The sequence below is a fragment of the Alosa pseudoharengus genome, unplaced genomic scaffold (genome assembly GCF_046254945.1).
Source record: "Alosa pseudoharengus isolate Yale_2024_CS ecotype anadromous, Long Island Sound unplaced genomic scaffold, YU_APseudo_1.1 YU_APseudo_1.1_scf_18, whole genome shotgun sequence".
In the NCBI taxonomy this organism is placed as follows: Eukaryota; Metazoa; Chordata; class Actinopteri; order Clupeiformes; family Clupeidae; genus Alosa; species Alosa pseudoharengus.
In genome coordinates this window covers 22,437,499-22,454,773 of record NW_027468650.1, presented here as the reverse complement: position 1 = coordinate 22,454,773, position 17,275 = coordinate 22,437,499, and the positions used below count along the sequence as shown (strand labels likewise).

General features: G+C 39.3%; 1 protein-coding gene across 1 annotated transcript; it reads left to right on the top strand.

Moving 5' to 3' along the window:
- The first annotated feature begins 8,811 nt into the window (after positions 1–8,811).
- LOC143131493 (uncharacterized) lies at positions 8,812–13,394 on the top strand. Its single transcript, XM_076291145.1, has 11 exons — positions 8,812–9,250; positions 10,037–10,123; positions 10,210–10,350; positions 10,485–10,624; positions 10,820–10,956; positions 11,051–11,144; positions 11,289–11,388; positions 11,492–11,751; positions 11,864–12,050; positions 12,593–12,720; positions 12,814–13,394. The coding sequence occupies exons 2-11, from the start codon at positions 10,042–10,044 to the stop codon at positions 13,129–13,131; spliced, it is 1,587 nt and encodes a 528-aa protein (XP_076147260.1). The 5' UTR covers positions 8,812–9,250; positions 10,037–10,041; the 3' UTR covers positions 13,132–13,394.
- The last annotated feature ends 3,881 nt before the right edge of the window (positions 13,395–17,275 follow it).

Sequence of the window (17,275 nt, the reverse complement as noted above, 5' to 3'; positions counted from 1 at the left end):
ACCATGCTACTCTTCGATACCTTTTTAGTTTTTTTTGTGTAACCTTTTGTGCATCAAATTTTAGAGGAATTATTTTAGAGGAAAACTTAGACTTTTAAGAAGTCAAAAACAAGTAGCAAAATAACATGGCAACGGTATAAATTACCATCATGTTAAATTACATTTTCATGCCTGTGGAGGATATATTCGTCATTCATTAACTCACAAACTCACCACCTACTTTTAAATAAATGGTCTAAGTGGTTTCGGTGCTGTGCTCCAAACCACCAAACCCAGGATCACTCTCGGCAGGATTTTAATGACCTATTCAACAGTGTACTTAGCGTTGGTGCCCATTCTCCATCATGGGAAACTAGCAACTGTCATAAGGTCACAGATAACCCTGAGCTAGAGGGGTGATAAGGCCTTCATTCATTAACAGATGGGAGGAAATTAGTTGAGCACATCTGGTGAATGACAACAACAATCTCTCCTACTTCTCTGTTAAAGGTGACCATTTTTCTTTTAGGTAGCCTATTTTTTCTGTGTATATTAAGAATACATCTGTTATATCTCATCTAAATGTACACTGGGGTCTGAGCACTCATAAAGGGCATAGACACAAAACAGCTGCCTTGCAGTAATGTCACACACTGTCATGGGACGTACACACAATACAACATAAAGATAAATCTATCGCACACTTGGACACACTTGTGTGTCTAGATGAATCCTAAATATCCTGTGTGTCTAGATGAATTCAAAATAATCCTGAATAGATAAATATACATGCACAGCATTGGGCAGTGTTTAAAGCCTAATCTAAGACTGTTTGACAACCTTATCATCAAGCAGCCGAAATGTTGACGTACAAAACCAGAATCTCCTGGGAGTCTATCCGATTTAAACACACGTGATCCACTCCAGGGTAGATGTTCTGTGGCAAACACACATGTTTTAGCGCTTTTCCTTTCAGTTGTACGAGACACAACAGCTGTAAGTCTTCTCTTGAGCACTCCTCTTAGACTGAAGATGGCACAGAAACTAACCCACGCATGCAAGCCATTCTCTTCATTGTTACAAGCTTAAGACAAACACTTCTTTAGATGGGATAAACAAATTACTTATCAGAGACTAGTCCTAGGTTTACACCATTCTCCCAAGGGGATGCAACACACACACACACACACACACACACTCTCAATGAGTCATTGCCTACTCAAAACTTTAGTGGTCTACAAAATATTTGGTTGTTTCTCTATTTTCAAACCAAATAAGGATTTACATGTCAATCAGCCATGGGCCACACAGACATCCAATGCAGTGCCATTCTTTGTACTGGAGCTGCACAGCTTTTGTGTGTTGCATTTTGCATCACAAGGACACTCAAGGGACTGCACTCGAGAGAGGAGTCTTGACCTTAGTTCAGTACACAAGCCGTCGCTTTATTGTGAACACCCACTTTTATCTTGATCCTCAAAGAGCACACATCACTTGTTTTGAATCAGTGAGAGCACAGTAATTGAGAAAAAGCAAGGCCAATCGAAATATATAACAGTCCTGGAGTTGACAATTGTACAAGCTATTGTCTAACATTATTTTAGTAAATTAAGACATGACAAAGCTGTGGAGTATGTGCAACAGTCCACTGTCTGTGTTAGTTAATTTCCAGCATATTGGCTCAGAGTTTAATGATTAATACACACACATAAGCTTTGACTCAAAATGAAATGGGACTCTTCTTTTGGGCTTTGAAAAGACTGTCAGCTGTGCTTTTAAATTCTCTTTGTTTCTGTTGTCCGGATGACCACATCAGTCTTTGTGGAGCTGCTCTTCTTAAAAGGAAATTCCGTTTTTTAGCACTTTAAGGCCCTTTTCTGGTTTGTTTGGGATGAACTAGAGTGGTGGACACCGAAATTTTGACGATTGGTCCTGTCTCGACTTTTCTGACTCGTTTTGAATCGCCTTAGGCCTATTGTGGAACTATTTATTCAGACACCTCACAACCGTGTATAAACTTCCACTCAATATTTGAACCTGAAGCATAGACAGTGGCGCAGTAATATCAACGTGCAATAAGTCTTCCAACAGAAATCAATAGGATTTTACAAAATGCCAAATAAAACACGACAGAAACTGTATTTCGCTACGCTACTTGTTTTGGAACATCCACGAACACCACTAACAACTCGGTGAGTTGCACAGTTTTGAAAACGAACATTAAGGGTTGTTTTAGGACATGTTTGAGTAGCCTACTACAGTATGCCTGTTGGCAGCCACCCTGAGCAGTCAAAGGCGATTCAAAACGAGTCAGAAAGGTCGAGACAGGACCAATCGTGAAAAAATGTCGGTGTCCACCACTCTAGTTCATCCAAAACATACCAGAAAATTGCCTCAAAGTGCTAAATACTGGAATTTTCCTTTAATGTTCACATTATATTTTCAGCATTCACTTGTTCAATTTCTCAAGGTTTCACTCCATGTGTTATTCTCTGGATGGTAGTGAAATAATCATGTTTCTCTTGAATGTTCTGTTGAACTAACATTTTGAATGAATTTATCCAACAGAATCATGTAAGTGAAGTGCCTAGGCCAGTGGTTCTCAGAGTGGGGTCCGTAAGCCATAGCCAAAGGGTCCACAAAATGATTTGCTTTAAATGATAAAGTTGAGGCTTATCATTTTAAAAATTCATATCTACAGATGATGCCCCTTTTCACCCATAAAACAAGCAAATTGTGTCTATTTGCTCCCACCCATTAACATTTAACTTGAAAAAACTTCACTCAGGTCATGAAGAACCATTCCTACTGCTGTTTTGCTTGGCTTATTTGTCAGCTAGCTAGCTGATAATTGTGTAGAAATCTTTGAGTCAGTCCATGTCGACAAGTGATGCAAAATCCAATATATTGACAAGTTATGTAATAGTGATAGTAAGATCAAGTTACACACCTGCCAGAATAGTGGACCTGGCCACAACTTCAAAGAATACAAATGGCAAGCTTAATTGTTACGGTTATGAGGGGATACTCAGAAAATGTTTCTCCCACAAAAGGACCTACTACCAGCACTTCCTTGTGTACCATGAGATAATCAAGCAGCTATCAGTGTTACCAAAAGTTTTCAAAAGTGTATGTTAATGTTAGTTATTCTTAGACACCAGTAGAATTTTGGCACTGGTTTTATCTTATGTTTTGAGATGAGCCATGATTTGTGATTTGCTTCCATGAGTATGTTAGGTACTGGCTAAATCTCATTAATTCTCACTCCCTAGTTCTAAGCCCTGAACCCTCAAAGACTTAACAGACATCTGCAGATAAATGATTCAGTTTGAGGCTGTAAGAGTAAGAATTGGACAGCACCTGTGACATATTGTTAAGTTGGCAACACCAAAAACACATTGCAAACACATTCCATTTTACAGCACCTATCAACTGATGTTTTTTACTGAAGCTTCAAGACTTCCCCTATGGGTACCCTGTGTTTTATGTCACAACGTTATGAATTGTTGGTAATTCCCTTCGGTAAAGTCTGCATAAATGCCAACTTTAAGGAAAGGGCTCAGAAAGTCAGCGATCGAGCCCTCATGCACTTCACAATGTTACAGTGGGACAGCCTTAAGCCCTCACGAATTTACTGGGAACGAGCATCAAAGTCTGCTAGTCTTTGAGTTTGAAGAAATCGACTGGGCCTTTGAGATATCAGTGGAATCAGAAGTTCCATGTCACTTGATTCCTACAATGAATGCTTCTGTATACTGTGGCACAACTTATTCAGAATGTGTTATTTCTTATCAATTATAAGTTATTAAGAAGCAGTGACTTTGCCATTAATCTTCTATTAGCAACGGCACTGCAATATCCATTCTAACTTCTAATTAGCCTACCTATTCCCAGTACATAGCTCAAGCTGTATAACACAATATTGTTAGTTTAATTTCAACTATTTAATTGGAATTGCTCAAATTGTGCTTTCAAGGCATTAACCATTTTGTAAACCGAAAGAGAAATGCTACATTGATTTAATACCATTATTTGCAACCATGTCCACACTGGAATTTTTTTCAGTGCATTCAGCTATGATGGCCTGTTTGGAGATCAAGTACAAATTCTTCTTTGAGCATTCCTCCTCTAATTCATTCGGTCAGGGTGGCGAGAGTTTACACTTAGAGAGAGCCTACCACTTTCACCCAAGAATCCAGCTTTGATGAATTTCATATCTCTGGTATATATCTTCATAATTCCTCACTTATTTGAGGACTTACCAAATACCAAAACTTAACATACACAAGAGCAGAGCCGGACAGGGATCTGTACTTTACTCGAGTATCATTTTTGGGGAGTACTCATGACTTTACTCAAGTACATTTGAGAGGCAAATATTGTACTCTATCTATTGTAACCTATCAGCAATCACCTTCAGCTTTCCGCCAAAGTCAACTCTATGGTCAAATTTAGATAAGAGACGAAACCATGGACGAAACAATGGATGAAGACACGCAGCAGGTCCATCCCGGGAATGTGCCAACCTGTGGCCCCACCTCGCCAGACTATTTCAATTTTCTGAACAAGTTAATCATAGTTTTCGCTTCAAGTGTTTCAATTACAAAATAGTATTTTGTATTTGATATACGTATTTTAAATACATGTATTAGAAATACTGCCCATCCCTGGCAACATGGTAAAAAGATGAAAAAATGACTTGATTTTACTTTCAATTCCTTTTACATTCTCCAAGGTATTACCATTAACATTTTTCATAACTCCATGTAGGACGTTTCTGTACATAAATGTAAGCACTGTGGCAGAAGTAATGCAATATTTAGAAAATGTAGGCTACTCTTGTACTCTTGATACTCAAGTACTTTTAAAAACAAGTACTTCAGTACTTTTACTTAAGTAGACATCTGACTGTTGTACTTTTACTTGCACTTGAGTAAAATTTAGCAAAGGGTATCTGTACTTTTACTTAAGTAATGAAGCTGTGTACTCTGTCCGCCTCTGCACAAGAGTGCAAAGTAAAAACTTTGCTCAAGTTTGTGAGCAAAGTTGTCGCTGTCAAATAATACATTTCATATCCTTTAATCATTATTCAAATCATCATTCTCACAATCTAAGCCATAGATTTCATTGTTTTCATTGATTGATTGATCACCCAAAATGAAAGTCAAGACAAATTAAGAAAAGCTGTCTCTTGGACACAATCTGTGCATTTCAATTATCTCTGAGTCAGAATAGCAATCTATTTTATTCTGGGTGAGAAAAAAGAAACATAATTTGAAGAGACAAATTGGTGTCATGAAGACAAATTGTCCTCCCCAAATTGATCTCTGGGAGCTTGAAAATAGGCCTCTAAATCGTAATACAATGACAAACGGGCATCTTCTGAATGAGACACAAAAAAAAAAAACAGAGTGAGGGGGTATGCAAACTGAATGGCAATATACTCATTACTTGTTTTCCATAAACTTCTGTTGACAAACTACACAATGAGTCCAATGTGTGTCTTTTGAAATTACAATGTCAATAGTTTATACCATACTTTATACTAGTACCAACTATATACCATAAACATGAAATAATTAAGTCAGTGCATATCTGTTTGTTATCAAGTTGCTTTGATGTTTGTCGGTGCTCACCTTGGAAATTGAGAGGTAGCTGCTCCCCCAGTCTTCCAATGCATGCTTTCCCTGCTCTCTGTATTTCAGACATGAAGTGACACATTGGATGCTTCCCATTCACCTGCAACAGAAAAGGTCAAATGTCAATGTCACATGTTACCCACTGAATTTCTACTTACACTCTCCGTTCACAGAGTGTTTATGACTTTTGCCCTTTTTGACGCAGGTCTCTGGGGGGGGGGGGGTTCTGACAACTTAGGTAAGTTCTCCAGTCTCCACATGTGGTGCCACTCTGGTTGCAGAACTGAACTCAGAGTCAATGCGAAGGATTGAGAGTGACAGTGTCCGCCGCAGATATGCAGTGATCAAAGCAGCAATGCTGGCTGACTAAGACCCAGAAGAGGTTTCTGTGACTTTTATGGGATATGTTATATGTCATGGCATGCAAGAAAAAGGATATTGCAAAGCGGCTTGAATGAGAGTGACTCTGCTTAGTTGAGAATTACAGTACTGTTTGTACAGTAGAATGTGAACTGAACTGCAAGTGTGACACATTTGTTTGTGGAGGGAGGGTAGACTCAAAACATATTTTATCCATATTCAAATATGTATATTTTGACAGTCAAATGAAGTGATACAACGGACACCATATTTTGTGTGTACTGTGTGAGTGTGTGTGTGCACATGCTTTTGTGTGTGCATATCCATGTATCAGTGTGTGTGTGTGTGTGTATTTGTGTGTTAGTGTGCGGGTGTATGCGTCTCTTTCTTTCTGTAGCCCTTCAGCACATGGTTCTCCTACAGTAACAAACACAAGAATGCCTGTCTGAATCAGCAGCAAACACTGCCGTAGCCTACCCCGTCCCCCTCCAGCCTACAGTCCACCATTACTCATCCTCCCCCAAAAAGAACCAACGTCCCTCACCCCCCCCCCCTCCAGACATGAGCAGCGGCAGCCCATTACATGTACAACAACTGACATAAAGACAAACAGCCACAGTCCTGCCCTCTCTTGTTTGAGGTCAGCTTTTGACTTTTGAAATCACTGTGACTTTGTCTTTGCCTCTTTGGGTGAGATGAAGTGGAGACACGTCTCCCTGGTGCCTCTGCCAGCTCTCGTTTGTTATGATTGCGTCTTGGCATTTATTCAACAAATTTCCATTTCCTCTGCCCCTGCTCGAATCACACGGTCTGCACAGCGCTGCGCGGCAAATAATAATAATAACTTTCGCAGTTTTCGCTATTCCTCAATTAAAGGAAGCCCTTCATTACTGATCTTCTTTTCATCTAGGCCTAATTAGGATTAGACAATGATCTTTGAAAGAACTCCTCTTGTAAGTGTCATGTTCTCCAATTTGATCAAGTGTGTAATGGTGTATGAGAGGTCCATTTTAATTTTTGTGTACATGTTGTCCCTAAATGTCCTAAATGAGGGCTCTCAATTAAGATGTCTTTGGAGATTACTTTCAACTCCTCACACACCGGTCTCAAGGTTAAGCCACTGCCTGGCCTCCCTCATAGCTCTTAACACACACATCCTGAGTGTCCGCTTACCCCCAAATCCAGTTTCAAACACAAACTTTCAGCGGCACACTTTAACAAACGACTTCACAGTCTTGCATTTACAGAACAGAACCCTTTGGATCCTCTACTGTAGGTGCCCAGTTGAACTAGTGAAGTAGTGGTTCTTGACAGCTTCTCTACGTCAGCTGAAAGAGGCAATCCATCCTCAAGTTGTGCTGGATCTACAGTACCTATTTCATTCTAAATGTGGCTCTTAAAGGCTCAAAATTGGATATGGTGTGAGAGTGGGGATGAAGTTCAAATGTCTTAGTGTTTCCAGAGTGAAAACATGAGAAAGGGAGTAGTTGCCAAAATTCTCCAGACTGAATCCGCTGAAGTGCGAGCTTGACTAGGATTGAAATACTCTTTCCCAGTTGCTGCAGGTTAGCTGAAATAGAAGCCATTAACTGCTGTGCTGTACAGCTCATCTGACAATGGTGAAAGTCATATATTTTTTTGATTATCGTATTTCACAAAACTCTGCTGGCTTGTGAACAAAAGCTACAAAAACTCCAGACAAAAAAGTCCATCTGTGATGTGTCCTCTCTATCTTCCCATAACCACACAAAAAGTGCAGCCACAAAATCCATCTGCTTTCTAAAGACTAACCTGTTCCTGAGAGACATTTTCAAAAAGTCCAACCCCAATAAGAGAGACAAAAAGATGGAGAAACAGATAAACTATATTCCAGAGCAAACTGCCCAGATGAAAAGCACCAAACACAAAAAGAGATCCTTTAAAGATAGCTTTCCAAGTACTCCTTTGCATTACTTACTTAACAGCATGTCAAACAGTACCAAAATGAAACAGGAAGGTTAATACATAGGCTTAGATGGAGTTCTGACCACTATTTAACTCACATAACATCTGGTACTTCTGGTACGGTTTCATTTCTTGTTTTTATTTTTTTAGCACTGCATCAAACAGTGTGTGTCAATTAGCAGTCCATGACCTCCAGAATCCTGCTCCACCTCAAGAGGCAAGGATACTGCTAAGGTCTTATTAAAACGGCGGTATCAGAGATTGGGTTCTAAGACTCTGAGGCAAGAGATCTCCGGGGAGTCCTTGATGAGGTTTGTTTGTGTTAGGTTGCTGCAGATGAGAATTTGCTGAGGATTCTCTTGCCAAGTAGGTAGGACAAGTGGGTTGGGTATTTCTCATTACCAAAACAGCCACGCAGGCTCAAAATGAATCCCCTTCCCACCCCCACTGTAAACAGCTCCATGAGACGTTCGTACCATTATGCATCATGAAGTATGATGACGATAAAGGTCGGCTGATGGCAGATGGGTATTTTATTGGATGGAAGTAGAGAGCTCATGTAATTTTGCGATGATTCTGTAAAGATTGACTGGGTATTACACTTTATTTTCTTAAACTGGTAGTGCGTTTAAAAATAATTAAGCACAGCAGACGGCTACTCAGACATAATGCAGTTACTCTTGTTGCTTTTGATGGGGATCCCATCACAACACATCTTATGGGTAAGAGGGGAGGTTTTGATCCAGGGATAGAAAACACAATTTTAAGGTATTTATGAGTCTGCTGTTAAAACAGGCAACATGCAGATGGGATTGTATGGGAAATGTAGGCTCATGCTTAGCATAGTTTTTTATGGTGGATTAGCCTACAGTACACAGTAAATTCACCAGTGTCAAATATGCAGTGTAAAAGTAAATTTACTCTTTCCGAGCAATTACAACAACACATAGTGTAAGATGCTTTACAGTGTCAGTGAAAAATCACGTAGTTGAAAGACGTAGTGTCAGAAGTGCTCTGGAGAGCTCCGCCTACTTTTTTTCTCAGTTTTCAAATGAAGCAGAAGTTTTCCAGCGCCATTTTTTCCACCTACAAGGATTTCGGTAAGTGTCTCCTAATCACATATTAAACGAAAAATTCACGTTATTTGAATAGAATTCGCATGATATAATGACGTTGCATTAATGTTAATCTTATACTCCGGCTTTGTCTTTGGTCTTAAAATAACAGATTTTGAAGTGCTTAACGTTAACGTTACCAATGCGACTTGATGGCTAACATTTGTTGCGGTGCAACAGTCCACCACAGGAAAATTATCTAGAAGAGCTAATGTAAGATTATATTTGTTATGTTACATCACATGTAGCGACAAGTTAATGCAGCCTAATTTAATAGTCCTTCAATAAATCCCCCATGTTGTAATGTAATGTTGTAATATGAGGCAAGCAAGCTAGTTGCTAACTAGACAGAACTAGCATTAACGGTAGAGATAACGTGTAACGTTAGAGGGGTGATCAGATCCTGTTTGTCAACATTCATGGTTTAGCAAAGGCTGCACATGAAGGGAGTTAGTTATAATAGCAAACGTTAGCTGTATTTTAAACTAAAAGCTCGGGCTGTCACGTAAGTTTAATGTTGAAGTAGTTTGACATTAGGCAAACTACGTCTTATTAGACCAAGCCAGTCGAGGTAATCATAACCTTGTGATCCTACATTATGGAGGGATGGTGATTTTGAAAATAGCAACGCCTGCATGTGTGGGCAGTAGACTATAAATTAGCAGCTAGCTAAATTAATGTTAGTTTGACTAGCGACACGTGTACCGTCTAACGTTAGCACAATATGGTTCAACACGTGCTGACAACTCGCATGTATTCGGCTTATTGATCGTTTATTGTCAATTTTTGTAACGTTTTAGACAGCTTTATAAGTTGGTAGCATTAAAGTTAAGTCAATTGTGCAAAGTAACCCCTCCTACTTAAAATATCTATGCTTGAATTGATTTACCACATACAAATTGCCTTTGCTACTGAGTTCTGTGCATGCATGAGCACATAGTTTAACATGTTTAATGTATGCGAACTTGTATGGACTAACCTTAATGCTGTTTTCTGCAGGAAGGATGCTACTTAAAGCAAAACTTGGAGGTGTCCAGAAGTTTGTAAGAATAACAGAGCTTGATCTTACAGTGTTTCTGAGTGCAGGTAAGAAATGTGTACCGGTAGTTAGTGTTCATTAGCTCATTGGATTAATCTGTCTGCTAACACAAGCTTTTGTGCTCATTTCTTAGCATTTGCTAAATTTGGTGTCCCACCTGTAATGGAAGGTGTGAAGGTTTTTGACAGTTCTGGGACCGAAGTGGATGAGGATGTTTTTGAGGATATAGTAAATGATCCCTCAACTGGGGTGTTAACCATCAAATATGATACAGGTTTGTTTCAGATAAAATGGCTATCTGTATTTAAATGGAAATACTTGTGTAGTGTAATGCAATGTTTGCGTTGTTCATGAGATGAATGTATAAGGGAAATGTTTCCCCCCTTTTTTTTGTTCAATTTTTGACAGAGTCTGTCTCCAGTGTGGCTTCTGAGTATTCCCAACCATCATCCCTTAATTCATCCCTTAATTCGGACTCACAGGAGACGGTCATCATTTCAGATAGCCCTTCCAGAAAACGCCAGAGGCTGGATGCAGAAGCTAAGCAAGTAAGGGTTGACACACAGATATCACTGCTTGCTTGTGAAGTATCTGAATCTTTTCTTGTATCAGTTAATTTTGACATAAAACAGTGTTTCATATAACATCATAAACATATTGCTTTATTTCCTGCAGTTATATTAATTTTGAATTGCAATGGATATATCCCTAACAAGTTGAATTGTTTTGTATTGTGTTTGAAGTTGGTAGAATCCATTCTTTCTAAGAAACCTGGTGGAGAACGTATAGTAAATGAATACAACCGAACCAAGTCCTTGACGGATGAAACCAGAAGGAAAATGGTGAACATGCTGGCAGCTGATATGACAGAGAGGAATGGGTAATTTGCTAAATGTTTTTAGTTAGCTCTTGTGTTGTCATTGTAGCTTCAGTTCAGATTGATATCTAACACATTCTTTCCTTCATTGTTGTAGTACATCACCACCCAGACAGGTGAAAGAAAAGTATGCCAGAGGAATTGTGACCGTATTCCCGTACCTCGGTGATCCATTCTCTAAGAATGGCTATGTAAGTTACATTCAGTTGGTTGTGGTAAATGCTAAACATTGAATGAAACAGTTACATGTTTTAAATTCAGTGTGTTAACCATTTTCCACTTTCAAAACCTACTAATGAGGAAATATGATTTATGGTATCCTTTTATCCTTCAAGGAGCACTATTATGATGGTGAGAGTGGCACTGGATACCTTGCTTGGAGGATTAAAACGATTCAGAGAGGCACTGCTAAAGACAGACGAGCATCTTTTGGAGGTAACTTTAAAAAGATAATATTGTAGAAATGTAATGACCAAACCTGTTGGACAATCACACATGTTATAGAAATGATATGTCTACACTTTCCCTAATTGCGTAGATTCAGCAGAAGGACCATCAGGTAAAGACATTTCTGGAGGACCAACTGTCAGACGAGAGCCCCAATACATACCGGAGACTAGCCTGAGTGAAGATCAGTGCAAGGAAGCAATCTCGCTGATGAAACACTTGACGGATGAGGACACCGTGATGAAAAAAATGAAGTTGACGTTTGCCTATCGCCACAACTTGGTCCTCAACCCCCAGCAGTCAAACAACTTACTGTCAGATTTCCCACGTTTCAAAGACGTCAAAGGCTTGGTAATTATCTTGGCACAATATAAAATATTTTTGAGCAGTAGACTAGTATTGAAACTAGAATAACCTGCTGCTAATAACTTCTAAATACTTCTGAAATTGTCCCAAAATCCAGATTGAACAGGATTTTGTTCTGATGTTTGGAGAGGATGTATCAGGCAAGCTTCTGGAGCGGTGGCCAACCACATTTAAGAAAAAGATCATCAAAGAGTGCAGAAAGCTTCCGTCCATCAGTGAAGTTGAAGAACTCCTGCTGGCCGCTGATCCTCTTGAGGATGGCACTGAAGTGGATTTTGACTCTGGTAAGTTTCTTTTAAGGTGCTGTTGAATGGTAGCCTGGAAAATCCAGACCCTGGTAATCTAGAAAGATTAAGGGTCTGGCCACGAACAATGTAATGGCCCAACTTGAGGGGTGGCACTGCATGCAATTGGATAACACTAGACCAATGTTTACTCTGAATGATTTCGGACTTTGACGCAATTGGATAACACTAGACCAATGTTTACTGACCTCCAACGTTGCAGTGCTGTCATCATCAGTTTAGCTCGCCTCTGGCCAGCATATATCAGATACGCCGATTTGATTGGTTCCCCGGGATGCAAGGGGTAAAAGTAACATGTATCATTGCTCATTGCCAGAGTGTCTCGCAGAGGCAATTCCATTGTGCTCTCGCGAGAATTCTGGATTTCCAGGGTAGTTGTACGGCACAATAAATATTAACAGTACACACTCACAGTTATATTGCACAGTCCCTCTTAGATGTCAATAGATGCATAGATGTTAATATTGCACCTTCCCCTAGAACTCTTAATTCACCTTAATTGAAACCTGTGCTATTTACAGGTTGGGACAGTGATCTGGCATCAATTTTACTGCTGCTACATCTAATTCCACCGACGGCGCAGGGTCGGAAGAGACCAGGGAAAGTGGCGGCCTCCCAAGCAGAAAAACATCTTGTTGTTTTCAAGAAGGTGTGTATACATTATTATTCATGACAAGAGGTTTATGATATTATTACAGACATAATATTCTAATTGCCACTCCATGTGTATTTGTCTTCTCAGAGTGGAACAAGTGTCCAAGAACATCTCGATGCCATCAGGACCAGCACTCAGCCCTATCTCCTGGCGGTCGGACCGAAGAAGAGTGAGCTCCACCAATTCTTCATAGTCCTCGACCAGAACGCCATACCATGCAGGTCCACCTCGTCCCTCGGTGCCTTCGATGAACTCTTCAAGGCACATTTTGTCTTTGGTACTTTGTACAACTCGATGCTGCACAACATGTTTGTTTTTATTCAGACTACAGTGTACAACATTGATGTTGGCAAAGTCAAAGAGAGTCCTCGTGTAGCTGAAATTAGGGCAAGACTGCTTCGATAGGGCAAGACTGCTTCGATAGAACTGAGTGCTGGTTGTGAATACTTCTTGTCTACTTCTTGTTCTATTTCTTCATAATGAAGTGGTTTTGTTTGTGATGCTGGCTTGGATGGTTCAAATATGCTTGTTAGGTGTTTATTTACTTGTTAGTGGTTATTTTTTGGAGAGGAAAACCTTTGTCTGAGGTGTGTTCTTCAGACTGGATGCATTGTTTGATACATTTTCTGGTTTTAGTAAACATTTAAACACCAAACACACAGACAGTATTGAGCAGCAAGTTGACACTGATCCGTATAAACAGTTATGGAAAGGCAGTGACGACTAATGTAGATGAGTCGTGTATTAGGAGATCTTCAGTAATGATAGAGGTGAAAGTTGCTGATCTTGAAAGTGGTCAAGAGATTGCTTCCAAATTTGGAAGGGGTGTGTGTGGATGTGTGTGCATGCGTTCGTGCATGTGCCTGCCTGTGTGTGAGTGTGCGTGCATGCATTCATTCATGCGTGTCTTTTTGTGCCTGCATGTGTGTATTTGTGTGTGTCTTTATCTTTATGTGTGTGTGTGTCTATGTGTTTGTGTGTGCGTGTTTGTCTTTATGTGTGTGTGCGTGCGTGTGTGTGTATGTGTTTGTGTGTCTGTGTGTGTGTGTGTGTGCGCGCATGCATGTGTGTATGTTTCTATGTGTGCGTGCGTGTGCTTCCGAATTTGGAACTTCTTTGTCAACCAGTGTTTTCATGGTACAGAATACTGTCCTGACTCAGTATTGCGTAACATTTGAGATGCTGTTTTTTTTTTTTTTTGTAAAATTGCTGTGTGATGTGTTACTTTGTGGACAACTGATGTAAATAATAATAATTACCATGCATTCAAGGCTGCATCCAGAAAGAGTTTAAAAAAGAGTGACTTTTTATGCGATTATATGTTGAGAAGTAAAATAAAGCTGTAATGTATTATGTGATTGTCATTTTTATCTATTTCATGTTATGTTTGTAACTTCGATTGTTTGGATAAATGTGTCTTTTAGTTAAAGGTGCTCTAAACGATGCTGGATAACGTCACTTCTGTTGACGTTCAAAGAAAACAGAAAGCTAGTTCGCTAATTCCTCCCCCTCCATCCCGTGCAATTGAAACTCCTAAACGCATCTCGTTGGTGATTTGCTGTAACAGTTTGTTATGTTTTTTTATGGGCTAGGTTTGCCCAGGTTGTTTTTGGTGCCGCGGCTGTCCACAGAGATGGCGTTTACAGTGTACAGTGTATTCAGGACACAGGCAGCTAGCGGATGGTGAGGTGATGTTTGCTGTAAGTGACAAAATGTTTTAGCCTAAAAAACGTGTGGCATCCCTTAAAGCACCTTTAAACACCACAGAGACCTATTTTAACAAATAGTGGTGATTTTCATTGACAGTGTTAAATGCACAACAATGCAGTGTTATTGAACATATAAATTAAACTCATATTAGAGCTGGTTTGACATTATAACAGAGTAAATTATCAACACTCTTAAGAATTAAATTTACTCTCCATAGAGTTATTTAACATGTAGTGTTGACTCTAAATAACACTATATAGTGTACAGCAGTGTTAATTCTTAACTCTAGCTATAGTAAATAATCAACACTCTTAAGAATTAAATTTACTCTCCATAGAGTTATTTAACATGTAGTGTTGACTTTAAATAACACTATATAGTGTACACCAGTGTTAATTCTTAACTCTAGTTATAGTAAATAATCAACACTCTTAAGAATTAAAGTTACTCTCCATAGAGTTATTTAACATGTAGTGTTGACTTTAAATAACACTATATAGTGTACACCAGTGTTAATTCTTAACTCTCTTTAGAGTACATTTTACTCTAATATTTTAACACTTGAGTTTAACACCAGTTTGGAGTAGGACCAAATACACTCTGAAATAGTGTTAAATTCAACTCTTAAGGTGTTAATTTGACACAGCTAAATTTACTGTGTACTCTCTGGGATTCCACTGCAATATGTGTGGTGTGGTGTTGCAGTTACTGTGCGACTGGGAACAGAACAAAGAGGCAGAGACAGACACCTCTCAACTGATAAACCACTGCAGCCAAAAAAAAAAATATTATAGGCATGAAAAGTTATTGAATACTCATTTAAAGAAAACTTTAGACAGGGTTACAGTATGTTCCACTACGAGATTAAATAATTCCTGAAGATGAACTTTATCTGATTATGTTTTTCAACAATACAGGCCAGAAGGGACTACTCGAGACCAGTCAGTTTAGGGTCTTTACACACAGACAAGAATTTGTATGCTCCACATACTTGGGTTAGAATATATTGGGAACCCAGTGTAACCACCCTGCATCTACATGCAAAAAATAAAAATGTTCCATAGTCATTTGTCAACTGATCGGAAAATGAACAAAACAAAACATCTCTTAGGCTACTACAAATAGCCACACTCTTGGGATATGAATCTGATTGTAATAATCGCATGCTTTCCTGACTTTCTCCAGAACAAGTCTAAAGTCTTACTGGACTGTCACAACACGTTGGCCCTAAGAAGGTCTAGTATGGTAGCTGACGGGTGGGACGTCCCTCCGGCCGAACACCTGGGCACCCCACTCGCCAGATGCTCAGTTCTCCAAAAACAAACCAATGCAAGTCGTGATCAATCGCGCTACAGGACTCAACTACACTGCTCGTTTATACATTGTATGAAGTCTCTTTCCACACTCGATCAACTCTATTTTGAATATAGATGTATGTAGTATTGCTTGACCCGAACTTTAAAAACGCGTTCAGTTGTGAAAGTCCATTTGCGCCTCCCGTAAACGCACACACACACATCACATTACACATGTTAACTCAAACCTTAGTTTAACGACCATAACATTCTGAACAGCACAAAATGATAGCTAATTCTGATCATATTTTACTATAAACTGACCAAATTCAATTCAGTTTGAAATTGCTCAGTTTCAGTGTCTTTATGCACTAGCCTACTGTCTACGTGCTATAATCCAAACACATGTAGCCACAGTTGGTAACTAATTAAATAATATCAAAGTCCACACAGAGTTATTTGAGGTATTTACTCACCATGGAAAACATCCAAAGTGTTAACAACACCGAAAGAGGCATCTTCATCTTTCGTCGAACCCAGAGCCCTCCAAAAAGTCATAGATATCCAAGTAGACAAAATACGACTTCCAGTTATGGGGCTACTTCATGTTGGTCTCTATCACTCCCGAGTATACGAGGGGGGGAAACGATTCAGAACATTAAACTGTAGGGGGAAGATTTCTAAGTGCGTCGCAAGGAAACGAGTGTCTTTCAGATGGAAGGTAGCCTAATCCCAGCGCAGTCTCTGGTTTATCTCCTCCCGCTCAATCGTCAATCGCTCTTATGCTGTGCACGTCAGTTTGGCACCCTTTTTTTTAACTATTAACATTTAAATCATGACAGATACAATTTATAGACACTTTTATATGCGCATTAATTTGATTTGTATATTAGCCTTATCATACTTTCTCCCTGGAAGCGATGTTTTGCTGTTGACGCGTAATTAACACAATGTATTAGCCTACAAATTGTTATAATTTGTGTCTTAATTGTCCATTTAATCATATAATCATGATCTAATGTAATAATCTAATCTAATCTAATGTGTCGTGGGTCTCGAAATCTCGATTCGTCTGGCATGAAAATGACTTCAGAGACCTTTCAATCCTCGCTAAAAATGTAAGTGCCGCTGAAGGCGGGATATCAGTCCTCATTTCCTTCAAATTCCTTCCAATTACTAAAGCCGTGGAGAAACAGATAGACTATTGCTAGGGGAAATTATGGGATCTGAAACTTTTGTTCTGAAACTGGCTGACACTGACATGCTGCATTGTGCAATCATGGTGGCCCCGAGGTTTGACTACAAATCACTCCTCAGCAATACTGACTGATATTCTGCAATCTAGTTTACTCCACCTGCTCAGTACACTGCCAGCATGAAAACGTTTACTGACATGGGATGGACATCACCATGTTATCTGTGATTAAATATTCTAGGTCAGATAGATCAGATTTTGTGTTGTTTTTCTCAGAAATGAGAAAATAAGTGTGTGTGTGTGTGTGTGTGTATGTGTGTGTGTGTGTGTTATGACAGAAACAATGTCA